Source organism: Eurytemora carolleeae, unplaced genomic scaffold, assembly GCF_000591075.1.
Source record: "Eurytemora carolleeae unplaced genomic scaffold, Eaff_2.0 scaffold1339, whole genome shotgun sequence".
In the NCBI taxonomy this organism is placed as follows: domain Eukaryota; kingdom Metazoa; phylum Arthropoda; class Copepoda; order Calanoida; family Temoridae; genus Eurytemora; species Eurytemora carolleeae.
In genome coordinates this window covers 36806-63322 of record NW_019397227.1, presented here as the reverse complement: position 1 = coordinate 63322, position 26517 = coordinate 36806, and the positions used below count along the sequence as shown (strand labels likewise).

The 26517-nt window shown below is 33.9% G+C and overlaps 2 protein-coding genes across 2 annotated transcripts; one reads left to right on the top strand and one right to left on the bottom strand.

Annotated features, from left to right (window-relative positions):
• Positions 1-2961: 2961 nt before the first annotated feature.
• Positions 2962-10479, bottom strand: LOC111712871 (probable Bax inhibitor 1; the record flags this gene model as incomplete). Its single annotated transcript, XM_023487616.1, has 7 exons — positions 2962-3414; positions 4045-4056; positions 4857-4955; positions 5966-6037; positions 6690-6960; positions 7484-7605; positions 10405-10479. Coding segments are annotated over 7 exons (681 nt in total), but the record flags the coding sequence as incomplete, so codon positions are not given.
• A 208-nt stretch (positions 10480-10687) lies between these two features.
• Positions 10688-25137, top strand: LOC111712870 (tyrosine-protein kinase PR2). The gene is made up of 10 exons (XM_023487615.1): positions 10688-10783; positions 11471-11604; positions 12456-12537; positions 13334-13473; positions 14531-15063; positions 15601-17516; positions 18363-18455; positions 19624-19689; positions 21317-21681; positions 21986-25137. Exons 1-9 carry the CDS (start codon positions 10694-10696, stop codon positions 21371-21373), a joined length of 3111 nt encoding a protein of 1036 aa, XP_023343383.1. The 5' UTR covers positions 10688-10693; the 3' UTR covers positions 21374-21681; positions 21986-25137.
• The last annotated feature ends 1380 nt before the right edge of the window (positions 25138-26517 follow it).

The window sequence follows — 26517 nt, the reverse complement described above, 5'->3', positions numbered from 1 at the left end:
CTCAAATTCTCTACAAAACACCGCAGAATATTCTTCTACACAACTTACTGCTTTAAAGAGTTTAGATACAGTCGGTGATAAAGAAAACGAATTGGTACATCATTATTCTGCCTCTCCTGGAAAAGCTTCAGAGAGCAAAGAAATGGTGGCTGTTGTCCGACTATCTGATTTGCTGAGTTCAGTGGCTATAGAAATGGACAACACAGAAAAAGAGGAAGAATTAGCTATTCTGAGAGATGAAGTTTCTATCCAAGCTGGTACCATGACATGTTCAAAAGATATTGGGCATGAAATAAAAAAAGTAACTGCAATACATTCTTTTGATGAAGTTAATAATGAGCCAGTGTCACATACAAGTGTCCAGTCCCCCCTTCCAACATCAGCTGTAGAAAAGATCGAATCAGTAAAGTGCACTGGACCACGTGGCTCTCTTCAGCAATCTAATTTAGACAGGTGCATTGATGCGTTGGACGCCATTGAAAAGGTACCTACCTTTCAACAGTCATCTTTACCCAGAACAGAGGTTTCAGTGGAAACAGGGATGCCTGCATTACATTTAACCAACAACGTTACAGAATGTAACAATCAAAGAAATATAGACATTATTAGACCAACTAAATTAACAGGCAGTGAGGGTAAACAGTATCATATGTTACTCAATGTTCGAAGGACGGCGAGGCGCAGACATTCTCTTCCACCTTTGCAATTTACAGTCAATTCAAGGGAGGAGAAAGAATCAAAGGAATCAAAGGCACTGAAGCCTCGCTCTGAAGTTCAGTGGAAATTGGTTTATAAACCAATGAAGGACTTCCTTCTCAGATCTTCAACTGTTACCTTTGTCATGAGCTTATTTGGAATTATGGTTCTAGTTAAAATACTCATGCGGTATGATAAGGATAGTAGTGATAGCTCTATCAGTCTGTTGTCTAGTGTTGTCAGAATATACACTTTCGTATTACCAGTTTTATTAGTGTTATTAGATGATAAGGTTGTGAGCTATGCCAAAGGCTTTTTCGTAAATTGATACTTTTTTGTTTCTGAAATTGAGTATCAATTGTTCAGAGATTGAGCTGGTTTGGGGTTAAAAATAATATTATTAAGTGATGAGTTTGGCAGCTTTAGCAAGGATGATTTGAGAAACAACTGTAAAAATACAAGACAAGATGAACGAATATTACAATTGATAGTAATAATAATTAATGTAATATGGTTTTGTCTTGTATATTACTTCTTCCAAAAAAATATGTGTTATAAAACTGTTTTGTAGGGAAGTGAAAATTTTTACCCAGTACTGTGAAAACTTAAAGTATTAAGTGTTTGAATTGTTGGCAATAATTATTTATTAATTATTGTATGAAATAGAGAATAAATGTTTGTTAATTTGTTATTTACTGATAAATGATCACACTTGCAGCTTTTAAAGGAAAGGAATTGTAAACAAACACTTTCCTCAAACTCTTAACCCATTTTTTAACCCCTTTATCTTTGCAACCTGATAGTTCTTCTTTAGTATTTCAAAGGTTGCAGACATTTAAGTATTAATTTAGAGTTTGAGGCAAGTGTTATCAGCCCTTTTAAAAAAAAAGATTCTTATTATTTTTAATCATTACTAGACTTTTAAACTTTTGATTGGTGCTATAACTGCGGCAGTTTCTCTTTCACGAATTTATCATATTTTTGGGCGATTTGGAAAAATCGTTTTTTTCAGGCAGTTTTGTTGAATTTTGAAAATCCAAACCTTTCCGGTGAACATGCGAGACCCCACTAAAATTTGGGTCTGATTGGTTTAGCCGTTTTCACAAACAAACAAACAAAGAAAGAAAGTATTTATAAAGATATAAAATGAGATTCCTTTATGTGAAGGCATTGGATGCATCAAATATTTTCGGGACCAAAAAAAATCTTATTCGTATGCATAGGTCCCAGGAAATAAGAAGATTGAGATAGGTTGTCTTGATAGTTAAAACAATTTTTGGCAATCATTCGTCAACCTACTTATGCATTTATTCGTCAACCTAATTTTACATTCATTCGACAACCTACTTTTACATTGATTTGTCAACCTACTTATACATTCACTCGTCAACCTACTTTTACATTCATTCGTCAACCAACTTTTACAATCATTCGCCAACCTGCTTTCACATTCATTCGTAACCCTACTTTTAGATTAATTAGTCAACCTACTTTTACATTCATTCGTCAACCTGCTTTCACGTGCAAGATTTTAAAAACAAAAGCTAAAAAATCCACCCGGTGGCATTTCCAAATGCGGTCAGTCGTTTTATTATACTTTTTTGAACTAATTTTCTTTAAATGTCTTAGTAATTGACTTTTCAGGGATTGAAAAGACAGATGTTTGATGATAAATCTAACCCTTTAATGTGACATAGATTCATAACAATATGTCACGAACCTTAAACCTTAATGGCTTTTCAAGCATTTTGATGTAGTTATAAATAATACAAAAATGCAATTATTATAGCTGTGTCAAAAAATTAATAAAAAATAAAAAAATAAAACTTGATTAACCTATGACCATGATATTTTACGGGTTAGTTTCAATAACTGGACCTGATATTTTCCGGGCTGTGTTGAATAATTGAACATAATGTTCTCCTGGTCCGGTCGTGTTGAATAACTAAACCCGGTATTATTCCGGTCGGGTTGAACCTGATATTCCAGTCACTTCTATAGTTGCTCATTTTTGGCCGATGAAAGAAAATGACCCCGTTATAAAACTTGGAATTATCATAGTTGTATAAATTTTTACCATGAATTTAACAAAACCTCGACTATAAATAGTGATTTTAGGCCTTTTTCCTAATTCTGAATCACTGAGCCTCGTTACGACAAAAACTTATCGGAGGCGGATACATACCATCTGTTGGATTAACTGTTATGGCAAATTTTGACACTTCATTATCCTTCTTTGTTTAAAGGCAAGTATTTTAAATATTATTACATATATAATCGTTTATTCTGTTTTTTACTCCAATTACAAAAATACACAGAAAAATAAGTAGATTTACGACATAATTTTCGTGGACTGATACTTGAGAGTGACAATTTAAATTTTTGCAATGTCGGAACTCCGAAATCGCAAAACAGAGCATTTCTAGAATTGCGAAACTCTTGAGTTAATCGGAAATCCTGGAATTTTGAAACCCTTTGTTCAATTTTTGAGAAATAGAACTTTAAAAATCCCGAAACTCCATAAGTTTGAATTTCCGCAATTCCAAAAGTTCATTAGTTCGAATTTCTGAAGTTCCGAAACTCCGAGTGAATAAATAAATTAGAGGAATGTTTCCGATTGCTGGCGTGAGATTATTTAGGTAACACTCAAGATAATAATAAAATCTCACGCAGCCACTTTTATCTGATTCAACGCTTCTTCTTGTCCTTGCTCTCCTCCTGAAACAGAACACTGGTTAAAGGGATAGTTGAAGATATTTCAAGTACAGAATGGCATGTCCGATTCACAATGGTACTCTTAAAAGCTTTAAGGTTTTCCATTTAATTGGGCTTCTTTTAACGAGGTGAATTCCGGATATCTATGACTTTCGAAACAATCCAGGATATTTAAGAATTAAACACTTGTCAACTAGAGTGACGGTATCTTTCACGTGATCCAGAAATATTTGTTTAAAGGGGACCAAAAATAAAAAGTATAAGCTTTCCCTTGAAAAAGGATTTAAAATGCATGCAAAAAAATTTAATAGGGCAAAATAAATTTAACAGATATGATTTGGATAAAAAATTAACTTTTAGATATGCTAAAACTGATAGAAGTCAAATAAAGTAATTGTTGGATGTTTCATAATTATACTTAACTAATTTGCATAATTGAACCTCTTATCTGAATCATAATAAATAACCCACTGAATTTAAAATATTATTGTAAATTGATACGGTTTTAGAGTGAAAAAAAATTAGGTAATCAAAATGACCCCAATAAATAAAAAAGGGTGCAAACTATCTAAAACAGATGATTCGTCATATACTCATCTTGTTGAATTGTGAATAAAGAAATAAACGTCAAACCTTGTTAGTCTTCTAGGATTGCAAACAAGAAATTTAATTCAAATTTTGTAAAAAGTTGTTATTTTAGGATGCGATCATAATATTAATTCTGTCTTTTCAGAACAAAAAAATAAAAAGAATATTAAACAAAAAAACAGATTAGCTTTAGAATTGTAAAAAAAAGAAAATTAATTTTACGATAAATTTGAATGCTATTGACGTAGCTCCGACGTATATTAAAATTTTATTAATAAAAAAAAACAACCAATTATTTCAATATACAATATATGCCATTTTCAAAGAAGATGGCGGGGTTAGACCACATTTGAAAAATGTATAGATGACAAAGGTAAGCATAAGAGTTTTTATATTATTTTATTATGCTTTTTACCCAAATTTTATTTCAACCTAAATATCATTTACAAAAAAAATTATGTTCGATTTTAAAGGGACTGTAAGCGTAAGTTCAAGTGACCCTCCATGAAAAGATGGGAATGTCCGATTTATAACTGTACCATTGTAAACTTTGTCTGATCAAGTATGAATTAATATCAATGTATATGTTTCTTTAAACTGTTAATTTTCATTTGCGGTTTCTCTGCGGAAGTGACTTGCGCATTTCTTGTTTATAAGAAGCAATAGAGAAACTCGCATAAATTAACACTTTTCGAGTCAGAAAAACGACGGTAACTTCTCATCAGATTAGGCTATGAAGGGTACCGCTGTAAATCGGGCAATGCCATCTTTGCATGGAGAGTCATTTGAAATTACACCTAAGTCTATTTAATGAAAATATATACCCCTGCAAGACAAAGTATATATAAAAAACTGACCTTCTGCATGAGGATGATAAGAACCTTCCTGAAAATCTGAATGAAGTCGATGAAGAGGTCCAGGGAGTGAGCAATGAAGTCCTTGTCTCCACGACGAGCCTAATATTTTAAAGTTTAACCCCTTTTAAAATTTTAGGCGATAATTTATTGGGACATTTCATAGAAATGATATAATACAGAATTGGACATTTTAAAGAAATATGACATTTGAAAGATATAGGGCATTTTATGGACAGGAAATTTTATAGATATTAGGCATTTCATGGACGGGACATTGAAAAGATACTAGCTGAAGGGCCCGGCGTTGCCCGTGGATTTTTTAGCCTATAACAACCCCCAGCCATCCATTCCTAATCGGTCAAGCCGTTTGGCCGGCTATAGACAACATATATATATATATATATATATATATATATATACGAATGTCTTGTGTTATATAGATTAGACATTTCATGGACAGGACATTTCGTGTACGGGACATTTCATAGGTATTAGACATTTCATGGACAGGACATTTTAGAGACATTAGACATTTCAAAGATATCAAGACATTTTATGGACAGGACATTTCATATATATTTGACATTTCAAAGAATAAAGGGGAAGAGACTTTAAATAAAATAACAGTCCACAAATGGTAAATTTTGTATGGATAACCATTTTAACAAAATGAGACATTTCTTTGTCAAAAATATAAAAAGCCACCATTATATTTTCCTATATCTCTGTAATTTTCCTATTGAAGAAATGTGCAAACTATTTAAATGCATAATCTATACGATGGGTTCCAAAGGATACTCTCTGAATATCTATATCTATATAATAAAGCCCTTTGCTTTGCTCATATATATATTTATATGTTTGCCATAAGGTACATAAGGAAATGGAATATGTATGAGACCCCAACGTGAACCCCCCAGACCGCTGCCAGGTATGGGAAGCACCGTCCCAATACCCGTTCCACTGCCGGACCTTTAATCCCCTCAAGCTTTCCCCAGCTAGCCAAAAACCTGAATTTTTTTGAGGAAACCTATGGGTACAACAGGTAACACAGGCTGTTCCCCCCCAATTCAGCGAATAAAACCTTAAAAAAGGGGCCAATATCTTACCTTCTCAATGATGACTTGAGTATCAAACATGATAAATCCGCAGAAGATTGCTAGGCCGAGATACAGATGAGCCTAAATATTCAAGAATTTATTAGAGTTTAAATTTTTCATCTAAAAAAATGATGTAAAAATATAAAACTATGTATAAAGAAGTAGGAAAAATACTAGAAAAATGACGAGATTTGTTATCAGAAATGAAGTCCAACATGTATTTCTCTCACAAGTGCCTTCGGAAATATTTTAACATAATTTCAAAATCAATTTCAAATTAATCCTCAGCCAAGGAAAAGCTTTAAATTATAATTTTTCCACAAAATTGTATAATGGTAGGAATTTTTATTTTATTTTGTTTTCTTTTTGGTTTTATTCTAAAACATTAAAACTTAGCAAAAAAAAAAAAATTCAAGCTTAATAATATTTTATGCTTTTTCCCGGCCAAGTAATTTCTCATAAATCTAACCGCAAAAAATCCGATACGAAAATTGTCGAACCCCTTTTATATGGACTGTCGATTTAATTTCAAGTGACCCTTCATGTAAGAAGGGCCATGTAGGAGACCCAATTCACAATTAAAGATTTATCAATTTTCAAAAAGATAAACGTGGATATCACATTCGTGCTTTATCAGACAAAGCTTATAATGGTACCGTTGTGAATCAGACCTCCAACTCGATAAATGGAAGGTCAGTTAAAATTTGCGTCAACAGTCCCTGTAATATCTAACCTGGAACAGTAGCTGAGATCTGAAGAAGATGTTGAGGAGTCCGAGGAAAAACAGAGTTGAGAGTCCAGAGAGCAGAGATCCACCCAGATACAGATACTTCCCGTCCGGAGCAAACAGAGCCGCGCCGGAGAAACAGGCGAACACCATGCAGGTCAGCATGAGGGCTGAGGGGACGATGCTGGGGTTCATCATGATCGCGAGGTCGAGAAGAGGGCCGAGGCCGAGTCCAGTTAGGAAAGCAAACCCCAGGAGCATTCCAAGTCTGGCTGGTCTAATAAAACAACAAAAGTAAATCATGAGTTTCACAAAATAAAGTTCAACCCCCCCTTAAATGACTGACTTTTTTAGTAAAAAAAGTTTTTTTAAACTATTAAAAACAGTAAATTGGCTTGACCAGATTAAATTCAATTATTTATTTTTAACCCCAAAACATGTCTAAACAATGTATCCTCATTCATTGTTCAAACATGAAATTGAAAAATCTGCAAAAAAACGCAGCTATCTTTTTTTAAATAAAATTTAGAATTAAAGGTACGCACAGATTTTATTAAAGCGTATGGGGTGCTGTTGGGTCTGGGGGTATAGTAATGAATTGAAAACGGAAACTCCAACTCGTTTGAAAATTAAATTATTAATTAATTAATTAAATTTAGCTATTTAATTAAATCTTGCACGCACTCGTATCTTTTGACTTTTGAAGAAAATACAAGTGTACAATTTTTTTAAAGAACCCTAGATGCGCATTGGGGTGACTATTTATGAATAAAATACAAACCTCTATGATTATCACTAACCTATTCTTTCCATTGTCTGGAGTGAAGAAGAGTCCTAGAGCTAACCCAGCTCCAAGTAGAGAGAATACAATCCCTCCTCCCCGGAGCATATCAGTGAACAGGTGAACATATGCTCCAGTGGCCTAAACACCAATTTTTCAATGAATTTGCTTTAAGATTTTTGTTCCTCAAATTTTTTAAAATAAACCACAAGTTAATTCGAAACATAAATAATAAATGTGACCTTTGTATTTAGAATTTTGGGGTAAATATTCCCGCAACCTATATTTTTAGAATTTGGGGTGAAATATTCCCACAACCTCTAGAATATTTCCATAACATATATTAATGTAGGTTTTTAAATATTTCGTTTGCATGTCCGATTATAGCTCATGAATTCCTTGATCAACCGATTTGCCTCAAATTTGAATTGGAAATGTTCATTATTATTGTTCAAAAATTCTTAATCGAGTGGGAAAATAAAGTTTGGTGTCCAGGCATAAATGGGTTGCCAAGATATCACTTAATAAATAAACTAGCTTTTACCTCATTCACAAGGACAGACCCCAGGTTTACACCTAGATACATATTTCAATGCTTCCATTGTGAATAGGCCGTTTTTTTGGCATAAACTCTGGACTCAAAATTTATTTTAAATCTCTACGTTAAGTATATTGGGTATACTTACAACTTAGTGTTGAAAGAATTAAGAAAATTATCGACGGTAGCCGCCATTTCTATCGTTGTTGTAAATCTGAAAAAATGTTAAATCAAAAATTAGAAAATTTCTAGACTAGAATCATGCGGTCAAATTCAACAATTGTTAATAGCTAACACGATCACTCTTATAATATTTAAATTTGTGTTAGAATTATGGCTGCCAAAACAAATGTTAAAAATAAACACCAATTAATAATTAAATATTGTATTTTGTCAACAGTTTAACTTTAAAACGCGTTCACTCACTCATAAAAACGCTAAATTTAAAGAGAATTTTCCGACGAAATTCGGAATTTTCTAGAATCTACGCACTTGAAATTCCAGATTATAAAATAGCTCTTATCTTGTTTATAATGACGTGTTATTAGAAAATTATAGAGGTCGGGATATTTTTTGAAGACGACTCGCGGCGATGTGTTTCTACAGCAGTTAGGTTGCGTGAATATTAGATTATTACAGGAAGTTGCTTAAAACATGTAAATATATTGATTGTTGTAAATCCAGGGTGTCCTGATGATTTTTTGAAGAACTATTATCCAGACTTCATTGTGACAGTTAATACCTTAAATCCAATTTTCAAGGGCGTATACGCCATAAGACAAGAGACGTTACTGCAAGGATGAATCGCTTAATTAATTAAATGACATCACTTAAGCAACATAATTGACATCACTTTTTTCAAGACATATTTTTTAATGGATTTTTAAATTTTTTTACGTTTTTTGTTTGTTTTCGTTCAAGATCAAATGTCATCATTCACTACAACTTTTCCTGGTGGTACAGGGTGTCCCACGAAACATGACGAAACATGTCGTCTTGATTTTTGATATAATTTGCTGCGTTTATTTGTCAACCTAATTTTAGAAGAAGTCTGGCTGGTCTAATAAANACAATTTTGCTTTTATTTAACAAAATTGAAATCTGAACCAAACTCTTTATATCTCAGGTAATATTGAAAGCACAAAAAACGCAGACCACTTTTTGGAAATGCCAGGGCTAGGAGAATTATGTGATAATTGTTTCAAGAATCATACATGTTATAGTAGATAGTAGACTAAATGTCACAAATAAATTCAAATACCAAAGACGACTTTCAAGTCGTCTTCCTATTGTCATGTTTCGTGGGACACCCTGTACATTCATGACGGAATCGATTAATTTTTTAGTAATTTACTTTTTCTGAAGTTGTTTGTAGTTTGTGTAGAATTAATAGTAATAATTTTTTGTTCATATCTCAGGGTCCTGTGTCGGTTTTTTCTTGCTTGGAACTTGGAATCGTAATTTTTCTCGAAGTACTCCCACGTCTCAAAACGGAGCTATTTTGTGACAAAATTAGATAATCACGAAACCTTCTTACCGCATAATTAATGGCATTCAAAACTTATTTATAACTTTGGAACTAGTTGCGGCAATTCCCAGCTAAATTAAATAAAAAACTCTTTAAAACATTAAATGAACTTTGAGCTTAGTTTGTTATGAAATTAAGTATTCAAAGTACTCAAATTAACATGTGGGAAATAAGTCGTATTTCAGAATGTTATTTAATCGTTAAAAACCGGAATTTCCTGAGGGTATTCAGTTGATAATACGTTACAATTTAATTAATCAATCAAATTTTTTATATCAGTAATTATTTAGCTTTTTAGCTGTCTTGAACTCGTTGAGATTGATATGTTCTAGGGTAATTTTGTATACCTATTTATTACTTAATCCATATTTTGTGTCTAATAATATGTTTAAAAGGAATTTCCACGGTTATAAAGATGTCTCTGGGCGTGGGTGAGAATGATTGATTCTCAAAATATAGAAATTGCACGGTCGCAGTATATGGTTCCTTGTCCCATCCGAGCTGCGGTGATCGGCACACTGTCTTTTCAGTAGCGCTCGGCCCGCAAGCCTTTTCCTCTCTGCAGCGTTCGGCCTTTTAATGGTCTGAAGCTAACCTTTCTCTGCAGAAATAATCGATATTAAGATGTAGGAGTAATCATTCAAGAGGACTTGAAACCAACAAAACAGTGTGCTTCTGCTGCAGTTAAGGCTAACAGCATATTAGACTAAGAACATTTCCGTGGTTTTACTGAATTAATCAATCAAAATTTTAGTTTAATTGGTCAAGGTCAGGGGTCCATATGTTATGATCGGACATACAAATAAACAAACAGAGATTACAGCTTGATATATATATATATATATATGTATATATATATATAGAGATTACTTACAGATGCCATGACGGACATTGTCAGGGTGGCGTACACATTCTTAAGGTGACTCCGGACACGGGGTTCACTAAATAAACATAAATATTAAAATGTCAGATAAAAGAAATACACATTTCAAGTAACCCTCCACGGAGGCGTATTTTGGGGCTAAGCACCTACCCCTTTACTTAACGGTTTTCAGGCCTACACCGATTGCTGAGGCCCCCCCCTCTTTACGGCGGGACCCCTCCTCTAAGATATTTGAAAAGTTCTTATCTTGCTTGATATTAATGTTTTCAGATGGTTGGAAATGTCGATAAAAAATACCCCTGGGCTTTATGAGTTTTTACAAGATGCCGAACTAATTCAATACTATACTGAACTCAATAATGTTTTACAGGTAAGAATTTTTTATTGTTTTTTCTTCTTAAAATGAAATGACATTAGAAATCCATCCAATTAAAATTTCTCAAATTCTCAGTGCTTCCTGTATTTATTTTTCCCGAATAAATCATTCATGCTCCACAAATTGGCGAATAGAATACAAAACCAATTTTTTTGGGAAAAAAATTTTAAAAGAGGGAAAGATTTAAAATAATATATACTCCTGTAACTTAACGTAAAACTTTTGACTCCTTGCTTACTTTATATCTTTGGGTTCATAATATTAGACAGCTTAAAGCTTACTTTATCTCTCTAATTTCATAATTTTAGACAGCTTAAAGCGTACTTTATTTCTCTAGGTACATAATGCTGGATAGCTTAAACTGTACTTTATCTTTCTAGGTACATAATGTTAGACAGCTTAAATTGTACTTTATCTTTCTAGGTACATAATGTTAGACAGCTTAAATTTTACTTTATCTTTCTAGGTACATAATGTTAGACAGCTTAAATTTTACTTTATCTCTCTAGGTACATAATGTTGGTCATCTTTCAGCTTACTTTATCTCTCTAGGTACATAATGTTGGACAGCTTAAAGCTTACTTTATCTCTCTTATTTCATAATTTTAGACAGCTTAAAGCGTATTTTATCTCTCTAGGTATATAATTTTTGACAGTTTGAATCATACTTTATCTCTCTAGGTACATAATGTTGGCCAGCTTAAATATGTTACTGACGACGACCTTGCCAACATCGGGATGTCTAAACCTGAAACACGGAGACTTAAAACATATTTTAATAAATACTGTCCTGGAAACTATGCAAGCAAAATCAGGTAAAGATGCTATTTTTATTTAAAGGGACTGTAATAACTATTTATACCACTATTATTTTGGTTCGCAGTGTAATAAAGTTTTTGGACAGAAATTTTCTCTTTATATATACATGACAAAATATAATATAAAAAAGACCTTCTCAATACAGTGAAAATTTAAGTTCAAGCACGTCGTGCAAAAATAATAGTTTAATAGGTAATTTTATGAAATATTGTGTACTTGTCTTTTTGCAATGGCTATTTCTAGATAAAATAAGCTTTTTATGAATGAAGAAATTAAATTTGTATTTTTATTAAAAAAATATTTTGGAAATATCCTAAATTGTTTGGAGAAAATCCAGTACCCAATCAAAACTTTATAGCACACGTGCTAAAATGTAACAGTTTATATAACTGCGATGGTTACGTTATCTTTATAGTTTAAATATGCTTGAGCATAAATTGGGAAAGTGTTGTCGTTTTTTTCATCTGTTAGTGTAGAATTTTTAAAATTACTTGCTCATTATAATAAAAGTAAACTTTTCCTATGGAAAACATTATTGGCTGAAAAAAATAATTGTCTTGATTAAGATAAATTAAATTTTATTTGTTTGTTTCTCTCTGTTTGTTTTCTTGTCTCCAATAAATGTTGAAACTGCTGAACCGATCAAGCCCAAATGATTGTAAACTCACATGACCCTGGGGAAAGTTTATTGATGGTAAAAGTTGAAAATATTTTGCCCGGAACAAATTTTGACTGGAAAATCAAAGCTAAAATTGTTTATTGGAAGCGCTCTATAAGCCTATTGAATTATATTCCAAGATTATTTCTCTTAGAAGTTGTTTGTCTAGTTCATGTGATGTGTGTTTAGGAAGTTGTTGGGTCGACGTGAGGAGGTGAAGGATGAGTTCCTGCTGGGGGAGGAGAATATGTCCCTCAAGGGATCCATCAAGGCAGGGTTTATTCTAGGATTAATTGGGGTCAACCTTGTTTTAGTGTACGCTTCATAAACCCAACATATCTAACATTTAGACACATACAATCTACCAAAAATAGTATCTTAAAGGAACAGTTAACGTAATTTCAAGTGACTCTCCAGTCTCCATGCAATAATTGCAACGCCTAGTTCACAACGGTACCCTCAAAAGTTTTGTCTGATCAAATATGAATTAAATATCAATGTTCGCAAACAATCCCGTAAAGTCCATAGAATCGGCAACAAATTTGTTCTTAGTCCATACTATCTGTTGACCTAGGGCTACAGAATACTACGGGTTCTGGTAACCCTGCATCCGGGTACGCTTACATCCAGGGTTCATAAATAGAACATGCCTTAAAAGCGGACTAAACAGACGACCCCAGGCGTATCGGTATGGGGAGTGCTGAGGGGTGGGACTGCCCAGGGCCAGGAATAACCATTGTAATTTTACTTGAAACTTCCATCTAGGAATGTTGAGAATATCTTGATTTTTTCATGTGTGGTCTGCTATAGATCAGATGTAGGTTTTTCTCAAATCAGCAGCCACTCCAATTTTCTTTAATTAAATAACAAATCTGCCACAAATAGTTAATTAGGCCATGAAATCGGCCACAGATAGGTTCTTTGTCCATAAAATCTTATTCTTAAACCAAAATATCTTCCCTAAAGAGTATCTTAATACAAAATATCTACAACCATAAAATATGTCACAAATAATATCATAGTTCATTTAATCTTACCCAAAATTTGAAATGAACCCCTGAAACAAGGTCCCTTCCCAGCACATCATCCAGGCGGACTCCATCAACGTGTACAAGGAGCTCGGGCAGGGGGAGTTTGGAGTTGTTCAGCAGGGAGTCTGGACAGATGAAGATGGAATGAGACATCAGGTTGCTGTCAAATGTCTGAGGTATAAGGGATAAACAAAAATACACGGAACTATGTTTATTGAGTAGGATGGTTATTGTTTAAGGAGAAGTATGTTTTTTTTTAAACTTCTTCTTTTGTGAAGTCTTAGTCACACTAAAGATTTAGTTAAATTATCCATACTTAGTTCAGCTACTTTTTGCTGTTTATTAATTTCCACCTTCGAACTATATTCGCTAAAACAATCAAAAGTACACAGCAGGATTTACAATGCAAAAAATAGTAAATTTGACTTCCATTTTGTTTTTATTGGTTAATATGGTAGTATGTAGAGTTACACCCCCTCCTAAGTTTGATAATACAGATATTTTTTTTCTTGTGTATCAAATGCCTTACTCCAATAATTTCTTTTAAGTCAGTGTCAATCCAGATACAATCTCTGTATTCGTCAGTATCTATCAATCCAGATACAACCTCTGTATTCGTCAGTATCTATCAATCCAGATACAAACTCTGTATTTGGCAGTATCTATCAATCCAGATACAAACTCTGTATTCGTCAGTATCTATCATTCCAGATACAACCTCTGTATTCGTCAGTATCTATCATATCTATCAATCCAGATACAACCTCTGTATTCGTCAGTATCTATCAATCCAGATACAAACTCTGTATTCGTCAGTATCTATCATTCCAGATACAACTCTCTCTAGAGCTCAATAATCTATAATAATACCAAGTAGTCTTTATCAATCCAGCTATAATATTTCTTAGTATTTATCGTACAGATACAACTTGAGCGGACTCTATGCTTTCTACACGAGAATTGATATGTGTCTAAACGTAATTAAGGAACGGTTTATGTCCAACTAATTCATATTTTGGGTATTATAATACATGTTAATGATATGGACCGATATTAATGAACGTTGTTAGGGTATAGATAATATATAGGTATGTTCAGGTTTACAAATAAGGGATTTATTACTATATATATATTACACTGGAAATACTAATTTTGTGAACAATACAAGCATGCAAATCTAACCATCAAAATTATTTTAATTTATATAAAGCATTGATATAATTTTTATTTTAGTAAAAAGCGTATGCAGAACAACACAGTAGAGTTTATGAAGGAATACGAAATCATGCAAACCATTGATCACAACAACATTGTACGACTCTACGGAGTAGTTCTGGACTCCGCTCAGATCATGCTAATCACAGAGCTGGCCCCGCTCCGCTCCTTGCTCGAGTGTTTAAAGGAGCCGAGTCTACGCAGCACATTCACTGTCTCCTGCCTTGCCGAGCTGAGCCAGCAAATCTGTCAAGGCATGCTTTATCTCGAGGCTAATAGACTTATCCATCGCGACCTCGCAGCGCGAAACATTCTCGTGTTTTCCAAAAATTTGGTGAAAATCTCGGATTTCGGATTATCCCGCGCCCTTGGGGTTGGAAAGGATTACTATCAGACAAACTTCAACGTGAACCTAAAGTTACCGATCGCGTGGTGTGCGCCGGAGTGCATCAACTTTCTCAAGTTCACCAGTGCCAGCGACGTCTGGGCGTTCGGGGTAACGATGTGGGAAATGTTCAGCTACGGCTTCCAACCCTGGGCAGCGCTGACAGGTAATTCTTTCTCAGTAGGTATATATTTTCTTGAAAAATCATTTCCCTCCCCCCTTTAAAAAAAACATATTTTTTCTATTTCATTAAAAAAGGTTTTTTTTTCTCTACGGCTATCAGTCATGGGCAGCTGTTACATTTAATACACAATTTCAAGCAATGCCAAAAACAAACTTAAAAAGATTTGTTTGTGGAATTCATGACCACTCGCCCAAAATTGTAATTCTTCAATTCCTATATCTTAGCAACCTGTTTATGTACCCTTTCGATATTTCAAACTATGACGATTTAATCCGACAGAAATGAAAGTTTGAAATATGAAAGGTTCAGGCATGGCGAGAAGTAGTTGAACTATGGAGACGTAGTTGAACTGTGAAGACGTAGTTGAACCACTTCTCTTGTGTGCCGGTTTAAATTGAAGAAAATTGGTTCAAATTAGTCTACATAGTTTTAATTCTTCTCGTTGTTTATAGAATGATAAAAGATTGGTGTTATGAGGAAAGTAATCAGTTTCTTTTTACTAAGAATTGGTTTGTTTAGGTCACCAAATCCTCGAGACTATTGACGAACCCGGCGGAGGACAGAGGTTAGAACAACCGGTTCACTGTCCTCGTGATCACTACAACATCATGCAGTCTACATGGAGACATAAACCTGATGACCGGCCAACCTTTGCCCAGCTGGTCGGAATGCTTGAGGATGCTAGACCTGAGCAGGTTCAGGTTATAGTACCTGGAGGAGGGTCTGGTCTACTGCTATACAATGTCGGAGACGTGCTCACGGTCCTAGATAAACACGGGAAGCAGAATCATGGTGCTGGAAACCTGTGGAGCGGAGTTAATTGTCAAGGGAAGGTTGGTTGGTTCATCCCTTCTCATACAATCACGTATCTAGGTACCCTTCCGAGTACTGGAGTAGTTCCACAGTGGAGCAGTGCTCCTAACGAACAGCCCGGGATATTTCAGAGAGCAGGAACACGGAGTAGTAAGGATAGAGGAAGCAGGAGGAAGATTAGCAGAGATATGATTAGTGCTCCGACAGGAACTGTTCAGCATACGGGACACATAGGTCCTGACGGATGCTTCTTCGGAGATGTCAACTTTATGCCGGGAACAAATGGCAACCTAACCATCGGAGGTCGTCTTCCATCAACTGGCAGTGATAATGGGTTCCCTAGCTGGAGTAAAGGAGACAGTGACGTATCCGATTCCGCTCCTCTTCTCTCCGCAACCAGTGCAAAGCCAATCATGGAGAAACCTGTCCAGCCCAGGATGGGACACGCTATCGGATACCTTCGGAAACCAGAGAAAGAGGATCCTACTCACCAGTACCAGTCAATCAGCGACGAGGAGAATGAAGCTTTCGGTGCTCCTCTTGATCTTGGGCCTAGTCTTCTCGACGAGGTGTTCAGTGAGCTCGAGAATTACGACACCTTGAAGATGAACAAAGATGAGACCAAACCTGCGGAAGAGGAGCATCACGGCCTCCATGGAATAGTTGAATCTTGTCATAAACTCGCGGATAAAGTCACCACTCTAACTCTATCCCGGCGGCACAAGGGGAAAAAGGCCGCCTTCGTGCGACCGATTAAGGCGAGCGATGAGAAAACCCTGGAAAACGCAATACTCATGGCAAACCAGATTGCCAGCAAATCAATGCACGATCTCGACAAACGATGCACCGACGATATGTTTAACGCCTCTCCTCAGGTTTCACCGATAACTCCGAATTCTCCTTCTAAAAAGTTTACGTTTAAGTTCCCAGTTCACAATAAGCATAAATCCTCCTCTCCTACCAGACATTTTACCGACGAGGTAAACTCTAGAATAGATTTACATTCTCAAATCACTCCGACAGCCAGGGATGCGTACAAAGCTCTGATTGAAGGAGATAAACAGCAGGACGTGAGTAGTACTCCGAGTCCCTCTCAGAGTTTTCATCGTCTGTCTCTACCCCCCTCCGCGTCTGTATTTACTCTACCGAAAGGTTCTCAAATCGATCCTTCTCCCTGCGACGAGGTTACCAACCCTCTTCCTCTCCCTCCCAAGGAACGGAAAAGCTCTGTTACTACCGGGAAACGTCATGTCAGAAAGAACCCTTTAATTATCCCTAGCGGCGCTGCGGCCAGTATGTTGAGAAGAGTTGAAATTGATTCTGAACCTGAACCTCCTCCTCCTGTCAGAGCTAAACCCTCCAGATCCATTTCCCAACCCGCCATGACAAATTTTGAAACTTACAATGATGCTTTTGAGGAAGAAATAGCGTACAACATGGATGCTCTGGATAACATGCAAGAATCTCAAAGCAACAGCAGTCCTGTAGTATCATTAGATAGTCAGTCCCGGTTAGGAGAGACTAATTATGGTACTGGACGAGGTAGTCGGCTTGAGAATGCCTACTTCGATCAGTCTCCTGAGTCCAGGTTTAGAAACAGGAGAGGGATTGAAAGTGATGAGGTAGGATAATAATAATATTAATAGTTTTTAGGTGTACATAATTTACAGAAATTTTTACATGATAAATTTTGAACATCAACGGGCTCAGTGCAGCGAGCAAAATCTGTTTGTGCCAAGAGCCATTCGAAACAACTAAATAAAACATAAATAAACATAAGGATTGAACACAATAATCATACTTTTGATTTATGGGGGGAGAGGGGGGCGGCAGGGGGGATATAACTTAAACAAAAACTATAAAACAGTTATGAGGGGGGGGGGCAGGGCTTGTGCACACAATATTATTGTGACGTATTGCAAGGAACTTATTCTATTAACTCTAACAACCTACTCAGCCTTGTATATACCATAGTAAATAGAGCAAGAGATTTTTAGGAGGATTTAAAAGAGTTTTTAGGAAACTTGCCTTCTCATGTCAAATTTTTCATTTTTTCTCCCCATGCAATGCACAAATCATCAAAAAGCATATCCCCCCCTCCTCTGGGGGGGGGGTAATTATGAAAAATATAAACCTTTGATACAGAATGCATCAATCAGCCTGAGTGGTGGGGTTCTGGTGACATTATAATTAGATAAAACGAAATGAAAAAGCCAACATTTTTGATATATCAATATTGCACACCATCAGAGAGATGAAGGGTTATAAAAAAGTGCCTTTGTAATTTCAAGTGACAATTAACTTTCAACATGTATCTGATCATTTCTGTTTTCTGTCACTTTGTAGAGAACCCATTATTAAAAATAATTTATTTTTTAAAGGAAAAAAGATAGATATCTGATGTGAATCGGACATATCACTCTAAAAAAGGTCACTTGAAATTACGTCTACAGTCCCTTTAATCTTAGGTTCGAATAATGAGCAAGGTGCTAGGTGGGGTTTCCTGTGATAAACAGGATTGTGTGGCAGCTCTACAGATAACAGATTGGAATATTCACAAGGTGAACATTTGTAACATTTTATCAAAATAATAAAATTTTACGTTTTTTTCAAAAAGTACATTCCCCCCCCCCCCCCTCCCTCAAATTGGAACATCTAAGTTTTCTAAGAAAATGAACATTCGTATCAAACTTTAATTTTCTAATCCCTATCTTTGCAACCTGATGGTTACTTTGACTATAATTGACTATAATTGAAATATTTAAGTCAATGCCATCAGGTTACAAAGATATAAGAATTAGAAAATTCGACTTTTAGATGATCCTTGTAAGTATTTCAAAAAATGTATTTTTCCCCCTTCCCCTGACAATTTTACATGCCCCGTATGGACTAGAACTTTTCTCAAGAAATAAATTGTTTTGGGAATTCATTTTTGCATTTTTTTTGCTTCCATACATCAGCCTCTTACCATTTTAAGCAGAGTTTATTATGAAATCACTTAATTAAAAATTCACGTTTTCAATGAATTCATTTACACCATAAGTCTATTTAAAATATGAAAACGGGTTGGCCACGAATAACCTGTTGAATACTTTAAAAAAAATATTTTTTTACAATATAAGAAAAAATCGGAAACCCGTATTAGCATTTATAGATAATTGCATTCGTCTTAAATTTAAATATCAAAATTGCATTTAGAAAAAACGAACACTCGACACATCTCCAATGTTCGAATTTATCTATTTTACCACATCAGGACAGTGTTAAGTTTATAAATTGTTTTTATTTTTCGATTATTTTCTTCCGTTTTATTATCTTACGGCGGTGAATTTTAGAATCCCTGTGAAATAAAAACTATTTTTACGTATAAAAAAATTCTAGAAAAACTCATCCCTACTTTTAGAGTTTGACAAAAATAATCACATATTTATAATATTATGTTGTTTGTTTTTTAGTCATAAAAAATCATTTAAAAAAATAAGTTTCAGAAATTGTTAACATGAAAATGATTTTATTGAAAGCTTTTTTATCAGGAAAAATGCAAATAAAAATACAATTTTTAACCCTTTTTAACCCATATAGAAGAATTTGGAAAACAGAATTTAAAAAAATGTTGGAAATTATTTTGAAAAAAGTACTTTAATTGAAAGCGTTTGTATTAGGAAAAATAGTTTTAAAAAGTAATAATTATTAAAAACCCTTTTATTAATTTTGAAAAACTGAATTCAGGCAATAAAGATTGTCAAGCTGAAAGGACTTCAAATACAACCAGGGGTGTCATTGACTCAACTTAAGGTAGGAATATTTTCCTTAAAGGGATTGTACACGTAATATTTTCCTTAAAGGGATTGTACACGTAATATTCTCCTTAAAGGGATTGTACACGTAATATTTTCCTTAAAGGAATTGTACACGTAATATTTTCCTTAAAGGGATTGTACACGTAATATTTTCCTTAAAGGGATTGTACACGTAATATTCTCCTTAAAGGGATTGTACATTTAAAGTCTGAAAAAAGGATAGAAATGATAAAATTTGTTGAAACAAATCAATAAGTGTTTTGAGTGCTGAAAGCAGTTTGACACTTTTCCGGAAATGAAATTAAATTGAAAATACGAAATACAATAAAAGTAGTTGGTTTATCATGTTTTACAATAAAAGTGTCTAAACTAAAAGAACCAAACGTAAAAACTAATATTTGATCAATATTATAATTGGTGTAGTTAATACACTTTACTTTTTGATCTTTCAAAATTTTCAGGAATGTAAAAATATTGAAAAAAAAATTAGTAACAGTTTCTTTATTTATTTTGTAGTAAAAAAAGTTGTTAATGTTGGATATTAGGAACAAAAAGAACAAAAAGTAAATTGTAATTTTGGGGGAATGGGTGGTTTTATATTTAAAGAAAATATAATTGAACCTTCATTTCTTCTTGGTAATGTTATCTTTCCATTTTTGTTTGTTAAAAAACTAGCTTGGGAATCTAGCGTCGCCCAGATTACTCATAGTTTACCATTTACCTGGGCTTGATCTGAAATTACGATTTTGGCTATTTTTCCCTTATACCCACTCAATTTAGACTCAAAACCTAGCTAAGAATGTTTCCGTGGTTCTCCCGAGTTCCTCTATCTTAATTTGAGACAAATCGGTCAAGGGATTTCTGAGTTATAATAAAACACCCAAACAAACAAACAGAGATTACTACTTTATCTATATATATATATATATATATAGATAATACTGCATATCCCTCTAGTCATATTATGGGTACTTTTACTTGAGAAGAAGGAAGTGGAAAGATATGTTCTCTCTGCGGACATTGATATATTGGACATTTTTCATAGTTTTCCTCTTCCTCAATTCTAGGATAATGAAATATGTTCTCTCTATTGTAAATTTTCTTGGAAAAACGCCCCGTTCCATACTTGCAGGGGAGGGGCGACATTGTGCAGGCTTTAACATGTTATTTTCTTAAACTCTATCTTCTCCTCTTCCCAAATTATTTTAGCGCAACAATTCATTAGTGATTTTCATCACTGATTTTGGGAGAGAAAAAAAATATTTTTAAAGTGACTCCCCCCTGCAAAGATTATAATGCTCGATTTTCAACAGGACCCTTAAAAGTATCAATTAGATATCTATGTTTTTTTAACTGTTTACTTTCATTTGTGGTTTTGCGAAAGTGAATTGCGCATTTCTTTCTTACAAGAAACAATGGAGAAATTCACAAAAATAAACATCGAGGCAGACGTTATCATCACATTTTTATCAGATTAAGGTTTCAAGAGTATTCAGAAAAAGGAGAACTTTGCTGCTAGTTGAAATTTAATTATAATTAGTAAAAATCTTCCCCATAGACTTGGTGTAATATAAAATGACAAGTGAAACCAATACTATTTATTTAAATTCATATTTGTTTAGATTTCCTTGATGAATTCTGATTGGGATGTGACAGCAGCAGCTAATCTACTCAAATAAACGGGAAGCAGCTGAGAGTGACCAAGTCTAACAAGGAGCTGCTTACTGTCACGTATAGAGCTTCTTTTCTGAAGAAAAATATTTAAAATCTATCTTACTAACATACGAAAACGGCATCTTTTACAGAAATTCTGCTAAAGTAGAACGAAGTTGGCTTTCTCAAGTAACATCATATAAGCCATGAAGAATACACTATGAACCCCATTATCTTTGTTTACAAAATAATTGTACTGCAGTTATTTATACTCCACCCAGAAATTACAGAAAACATTTAAAGTAAATTGTAAGCATCCCTAATAAAAGGGACTGTAAGCGTAATTTCAAGTGACTCTCCGTGTAAAGATGACACATCCCGATTTACAACGGTATCCTTGAAACCTTAAAATCTAATCAAAAACGTGGAAGATATTGTTGTTTTTCTGACTCGAAAGTTTTTATTTCTGCGAGTTTCTTCATTACTTATTATAAGCAAGAAATGCGCTAGTCAATCAAGTTTAAATAGACAAATAAATTGATATCTAATTCATACTTGATCAGACAAAGGTTTTAAGGGCATCGTTTTAAATCGGGCATTACCATCTTTACATAAGGATCGCTTGAAATTTCGCGCAGCTTTCCCTTCAAATATAGCATTTGAAAGCTAATTTACTAGAAGGAAGCAACTAACCAGATATTTGGCAGCTTTTTATTACATTAATTGAAAAAGACAGTTTTCTCTCGAAGTAAAAGTTACCCTAATTCAGGGGCGTACACAGGAATTTTTCCAGGGAGGGTGGGCTTTAATTTTTCCTCAAGGTTCGGTAACCCGTTGGGGTCTTAAACCACAGATTTTACTGATCAAGGGGGGCCCCTCCTCTGTGTACACCTCTGCCCTTATTGACCCACTAAAGTTAAGGGATCAAGCTACGAACCTATTTCAAGAGAAAATAAAACTATTTTCTTTCTGTCAAGTCAACTTTTAACTTCACATATTTATTAGATACTGAAACTTGAACCTTGTGGAGCTATTGTGACAAAAAGTTCTCTATTAAGGGATTGTAGCGTAATTTCAAGTCACCACTGACCCTCCATGCAAACAAGGCAATGTCCGATTCTTAATGGTATACTTAAATGTTAAGAATGTTTATAATGTTGAAAACTGATAATTTTAATTGTGGTTTCTCTACAAAAGGGACTTGCGCATTCTACTGCAGGAAAACTTATAGGAATGATCAGAATTGAACACGTTTAAACCTAGAAAAACGACAATGTAATCCACATTATTGATCAGATAAAGGTTTCAAGAGTACCGTTGTGAATCGTGCATTGTCATCTTTGCCATGGAGGATCACTTGGAACTACGTCTACAGTCCCTTTAAATGTAGGTTTAACGATTTCTAGAGTACTATATATTTTGAGAATTTTTTAAAAACAATTTCTTACATTGTTAATGCAAAACTAGCAACTTCTTGTTTAATTTTAAGTGACTCTATTTAGTGACAGGCATGTCAGATTCACTAGGGTACCTTTTAAACCATTATCTGATTTAATGTAAAAGATGACATTTTTATAGCTTTAAAAGTGTTCCTATAGAAATAGAAAGAAATCTTTATGTCACTTTATATGGAAACCCACAAATGAAAATAACCCCTAAAATAATGTCTACAGACTACAGTCCCTTTGATACGAACAATTCTTTTCAACGAAATGTAAAAAATTGTATGAAAACCGAAATCTTTTATCTATTTATATTTATCTAGTGCCAATCCGACGAAGGGGGTGGGGTAGTGTATGCCGCAACAGTTTTTAAATTATACCACAAATATGCTTCGCGGTAAAAGCACCAAACAAATTGTAATCCATAACCAAAACAATTTGTAAACCCCGAAAATGTTGTTAAATGAAAGGGGCAACTATTTCATTAGATTGTAAACTATGAAACGCGATTGCGCGATGGAGATTTATATGGTAAAATTACAATTTGTTGTGGCCGACCTTGCACCTTTGCCATAATTATAACAATGTGTTGAACCGGTGTGCTAAAATTGTACATAGCTTGTACAGTTGTTTACATGAAATGTACGTCTTCCAGGACCTCTGGACAATCTTGATTTGTTGTACAAATATTATTATTCAACACTGTGCCTTGCCTTGTGCCTTAGAAAATGTATATTTTATACTTTATTAGATTCTTCTCTCTGCAAATATTTTTTCTGATACAACATAATTCTATTATAAAATGCTTAATACTGTAGAAAAATGATGAATCTATTGCAGGGGGGGGGGGGGTATAAAAAATTTAAAGAATTGCAACGGATGCGCAAATTTTCTATCCATCAATTTAGTCAGTTGAATAACAACTTTAGTTTAGAAAAATTCTTTATTCACTGAAGACTATGTGCACATGATACCCATAACCCGAAAAATACCATTTGTTAACATAGTTTTATTCTCCTTGTTTAGGAAGTAAAGATTGTTTCTTTTCATAAATTGACTTGATTTTATTAATCTGTTATATTCAGGGTGTCCCACATCATATTTGACCCTGGGAAGTTTTGAGACAAAACAATAATTTTTAAACAAAACTAAAAGTTAATAACTAGAAAAGAAATGTAGAGAAAAAACTAGGGAAAAAATAAATTTGATAACGAAACTCTGTATTTTGGTAAAATCACAAATAACTCTGAAAAGACATTTTTCAATTCCAACATCCTAACCTGAAATGTTTGTCTTGGTTTATTTTGCAGTATTGACAATTTTGTTCCTACCATTCTTTTAGATAATTCGGGTCATGTGTTATGTTTTTTAATTCTCAATCTTAATTTAGGAAAACCCTATTTTGTACTTTCATAGCATCCCATAATAAAAACCGAGTAAACGAAAATGAAACAATTACTGCACCTTTATCTGTCTAATCTGTAAAGTCAAGAAATTTGGGAAAATCTAAAAAAATGTGTTTTCGAGACACTGTTTAATCTCGATGATATTTAGTTAAATTATAATATGTTAGTTAACCACTTTCTCGCTTCTCTCTGAAAAATATTTGGTGAGTAACAAATCTTTAAAGTTTTTAAGATGGGAGAGAATGAATCCTAAAAAAACCACCTAATTGGTTCGCTCTTTTACTTCCCGACTATTAATCAAAAATTCTAAATTCGGGATAAATTCTTCATACAATCCCATTATTTCTTGTTCCCAATAATCCCTTTTATTTTTGTTTATAAAAGTGTCCATATTTCGGGTTCCCAACATGTTCTTTATTCCTTGCGGCCAAGAATTTTTATTTCTTGTTCCCAACAATCCCTTTATTTCTTGCTCCCAACAATATCTTTATTTCTTGTTCCTAACAATCCCTTTATTTCTTAATCCCAACAATCCCTTTATTTCTTGGACCCAACAATCCCGTTATTTATTGTTCCCAACAATAGCTTTTTTCTTGTTTCCAAGAATTCCAAAATTTCTTATTCCCAATAATCCAATTATTTCTTGTTCCCAACAATCCCTTTATTTCTTGTTTCCAAGAAATCCAGAATTTCTTTTTCCCAATAATCCCATTATTTCTTGTTCCCAATAATCCCATTATTTCTTGTTCCAAACAATCGCAATACTTCTTATTCCCCAGAAATTTCTTTATTTCTTGTTCCCAACAATCCCAATATTTCTTGTTCCCAACAATCTCTTTATTTCTTGTTCCCAAGAATCTCGATGTGATGATATATATTTGCAATCAAAACTGTGTGCTACATGTCAATACAAAATTTTCACTAAATATATTATTGACTTAAGTTTTGTGTGTTTTCTGTTTCTTTCAACTTTTTTACTATAAATAGTAATATAACCACTAGAATATCATTTAATTTGACTGGAAACATTATGCACGTTTTTTACTGCGATGGATAGTCGACGTCGTCAATACAAGAAAGACGACTATATTTTGATTTCTATCAAGGTTTCCAACAGCATGGATACACATAAAACATTGAAACAAAGGGATGCTGTCAGTTAACAGCTTCTCTTTGTATTCTTGTAAACATGTTAGAAATCAAAACTTAAATAGAAAAGTCGCCTTTGTTGTTATGATTTAAACTCCTCTAACATAAAATTAATTATTTACTTCTACATCCTTGTTCTTCGCGGTATTTTTTCATAAACATTTTAAAAGTAATTCAGTTAACACAGTCAACAACATGGAAACGGTTTATTGATGTAAAATTACTGAAATTGAGCGCAAAGTCGACGTTTAAAATCATTCATCTGGGTGGATAAGTTTTGAGAATCAATATTTTCAAATTTATTATATAACAACCGACAAAAAATGTAAAAAAAAATTTGACAGTAAAATAATTAAAAGTTTGGGCCATATTTCTCAATAGAACTTTGTCAATGTATCAATGTTAGAGTCAATTATTTCTTTTTCATCATTATCATGAATTTCTTACACTTAACGAATTTGTTCGTAGATTTCTTCAAATGTCGTATTTTCAATAAAATTTCCGAGAAATCTACAGAAAACGTTATGTGAACAATAAGCTGACAAAGAATCAAATATATGAATAACATTATTTATTTTCGATTAGAGTCAAATTTTATTTTCTCAACCTGCTCCTAAACAACTAATTGGTTTACTTTAGATTTTTTGTTTTATTTTTTGTCGTCGTTGTTAAATAGTTTTTAAAAAATCGATTCTCAAGGCGTAACCATCCAAATGGATGATTTTGAACGTCGACTTTGCGCTCGAACTCAGTAATTTTATATCATTAAAACGTTTTAAATGTCTCAAATGAATCCTAAACAATTTCTCTTCAATGTACTACATTCTCAGTTCAACTACCATGACATTGCCGGTCACTCCCTTTAAAACTGCACTAGGTAAAAATTAACACTATTTGTTAACTTGTTTTGTAAGTTATATAAATCCTTTATAAAATTTTGCATTTTGAATGCATACCGCTAGAGCATGTTGTTATATAACTGTGGAATGGAAGACGACTGTGAGACTCAAGTTATGTTGCGCGCACATGCCCCGTATAATTCCAAAACGGAGAGAGGGGGATTGAATTTTAGGGGGCAGAGCGCTGCGGCTAGGAAAGGCTAGGGGGCAGAGCGCTGCGGCCACATGTCTTACACTTAAGACCCCACCAGCTGCCACCTCTACGCAGCAAACA

Excerpts from the sequence above, each read along its gene's own strand:
- LOC111712870 (XM_023487615.1), top strand. The coding sequence starts at position 10,694 with ATGTCGATAAAAAATACCCCTGGGCTTTATGAGTTTTTACAAGATGCC. Across the intron at positions 10,784-11,470 it reads AACTCAATAATGTTTTACAG|GTACATAATGTTGGCCAGCT; the intron begins GTAAGAATTTTT and ends TTATCTCTCTAG. Across the intron at positions 17,517-18,362 it reads GAGGGATTGAAAGTGATGAG|GTTCGAATAATGAGCAAGGT; the intron begins GTAGGATAATAA and ends CTTTAATCTTAG.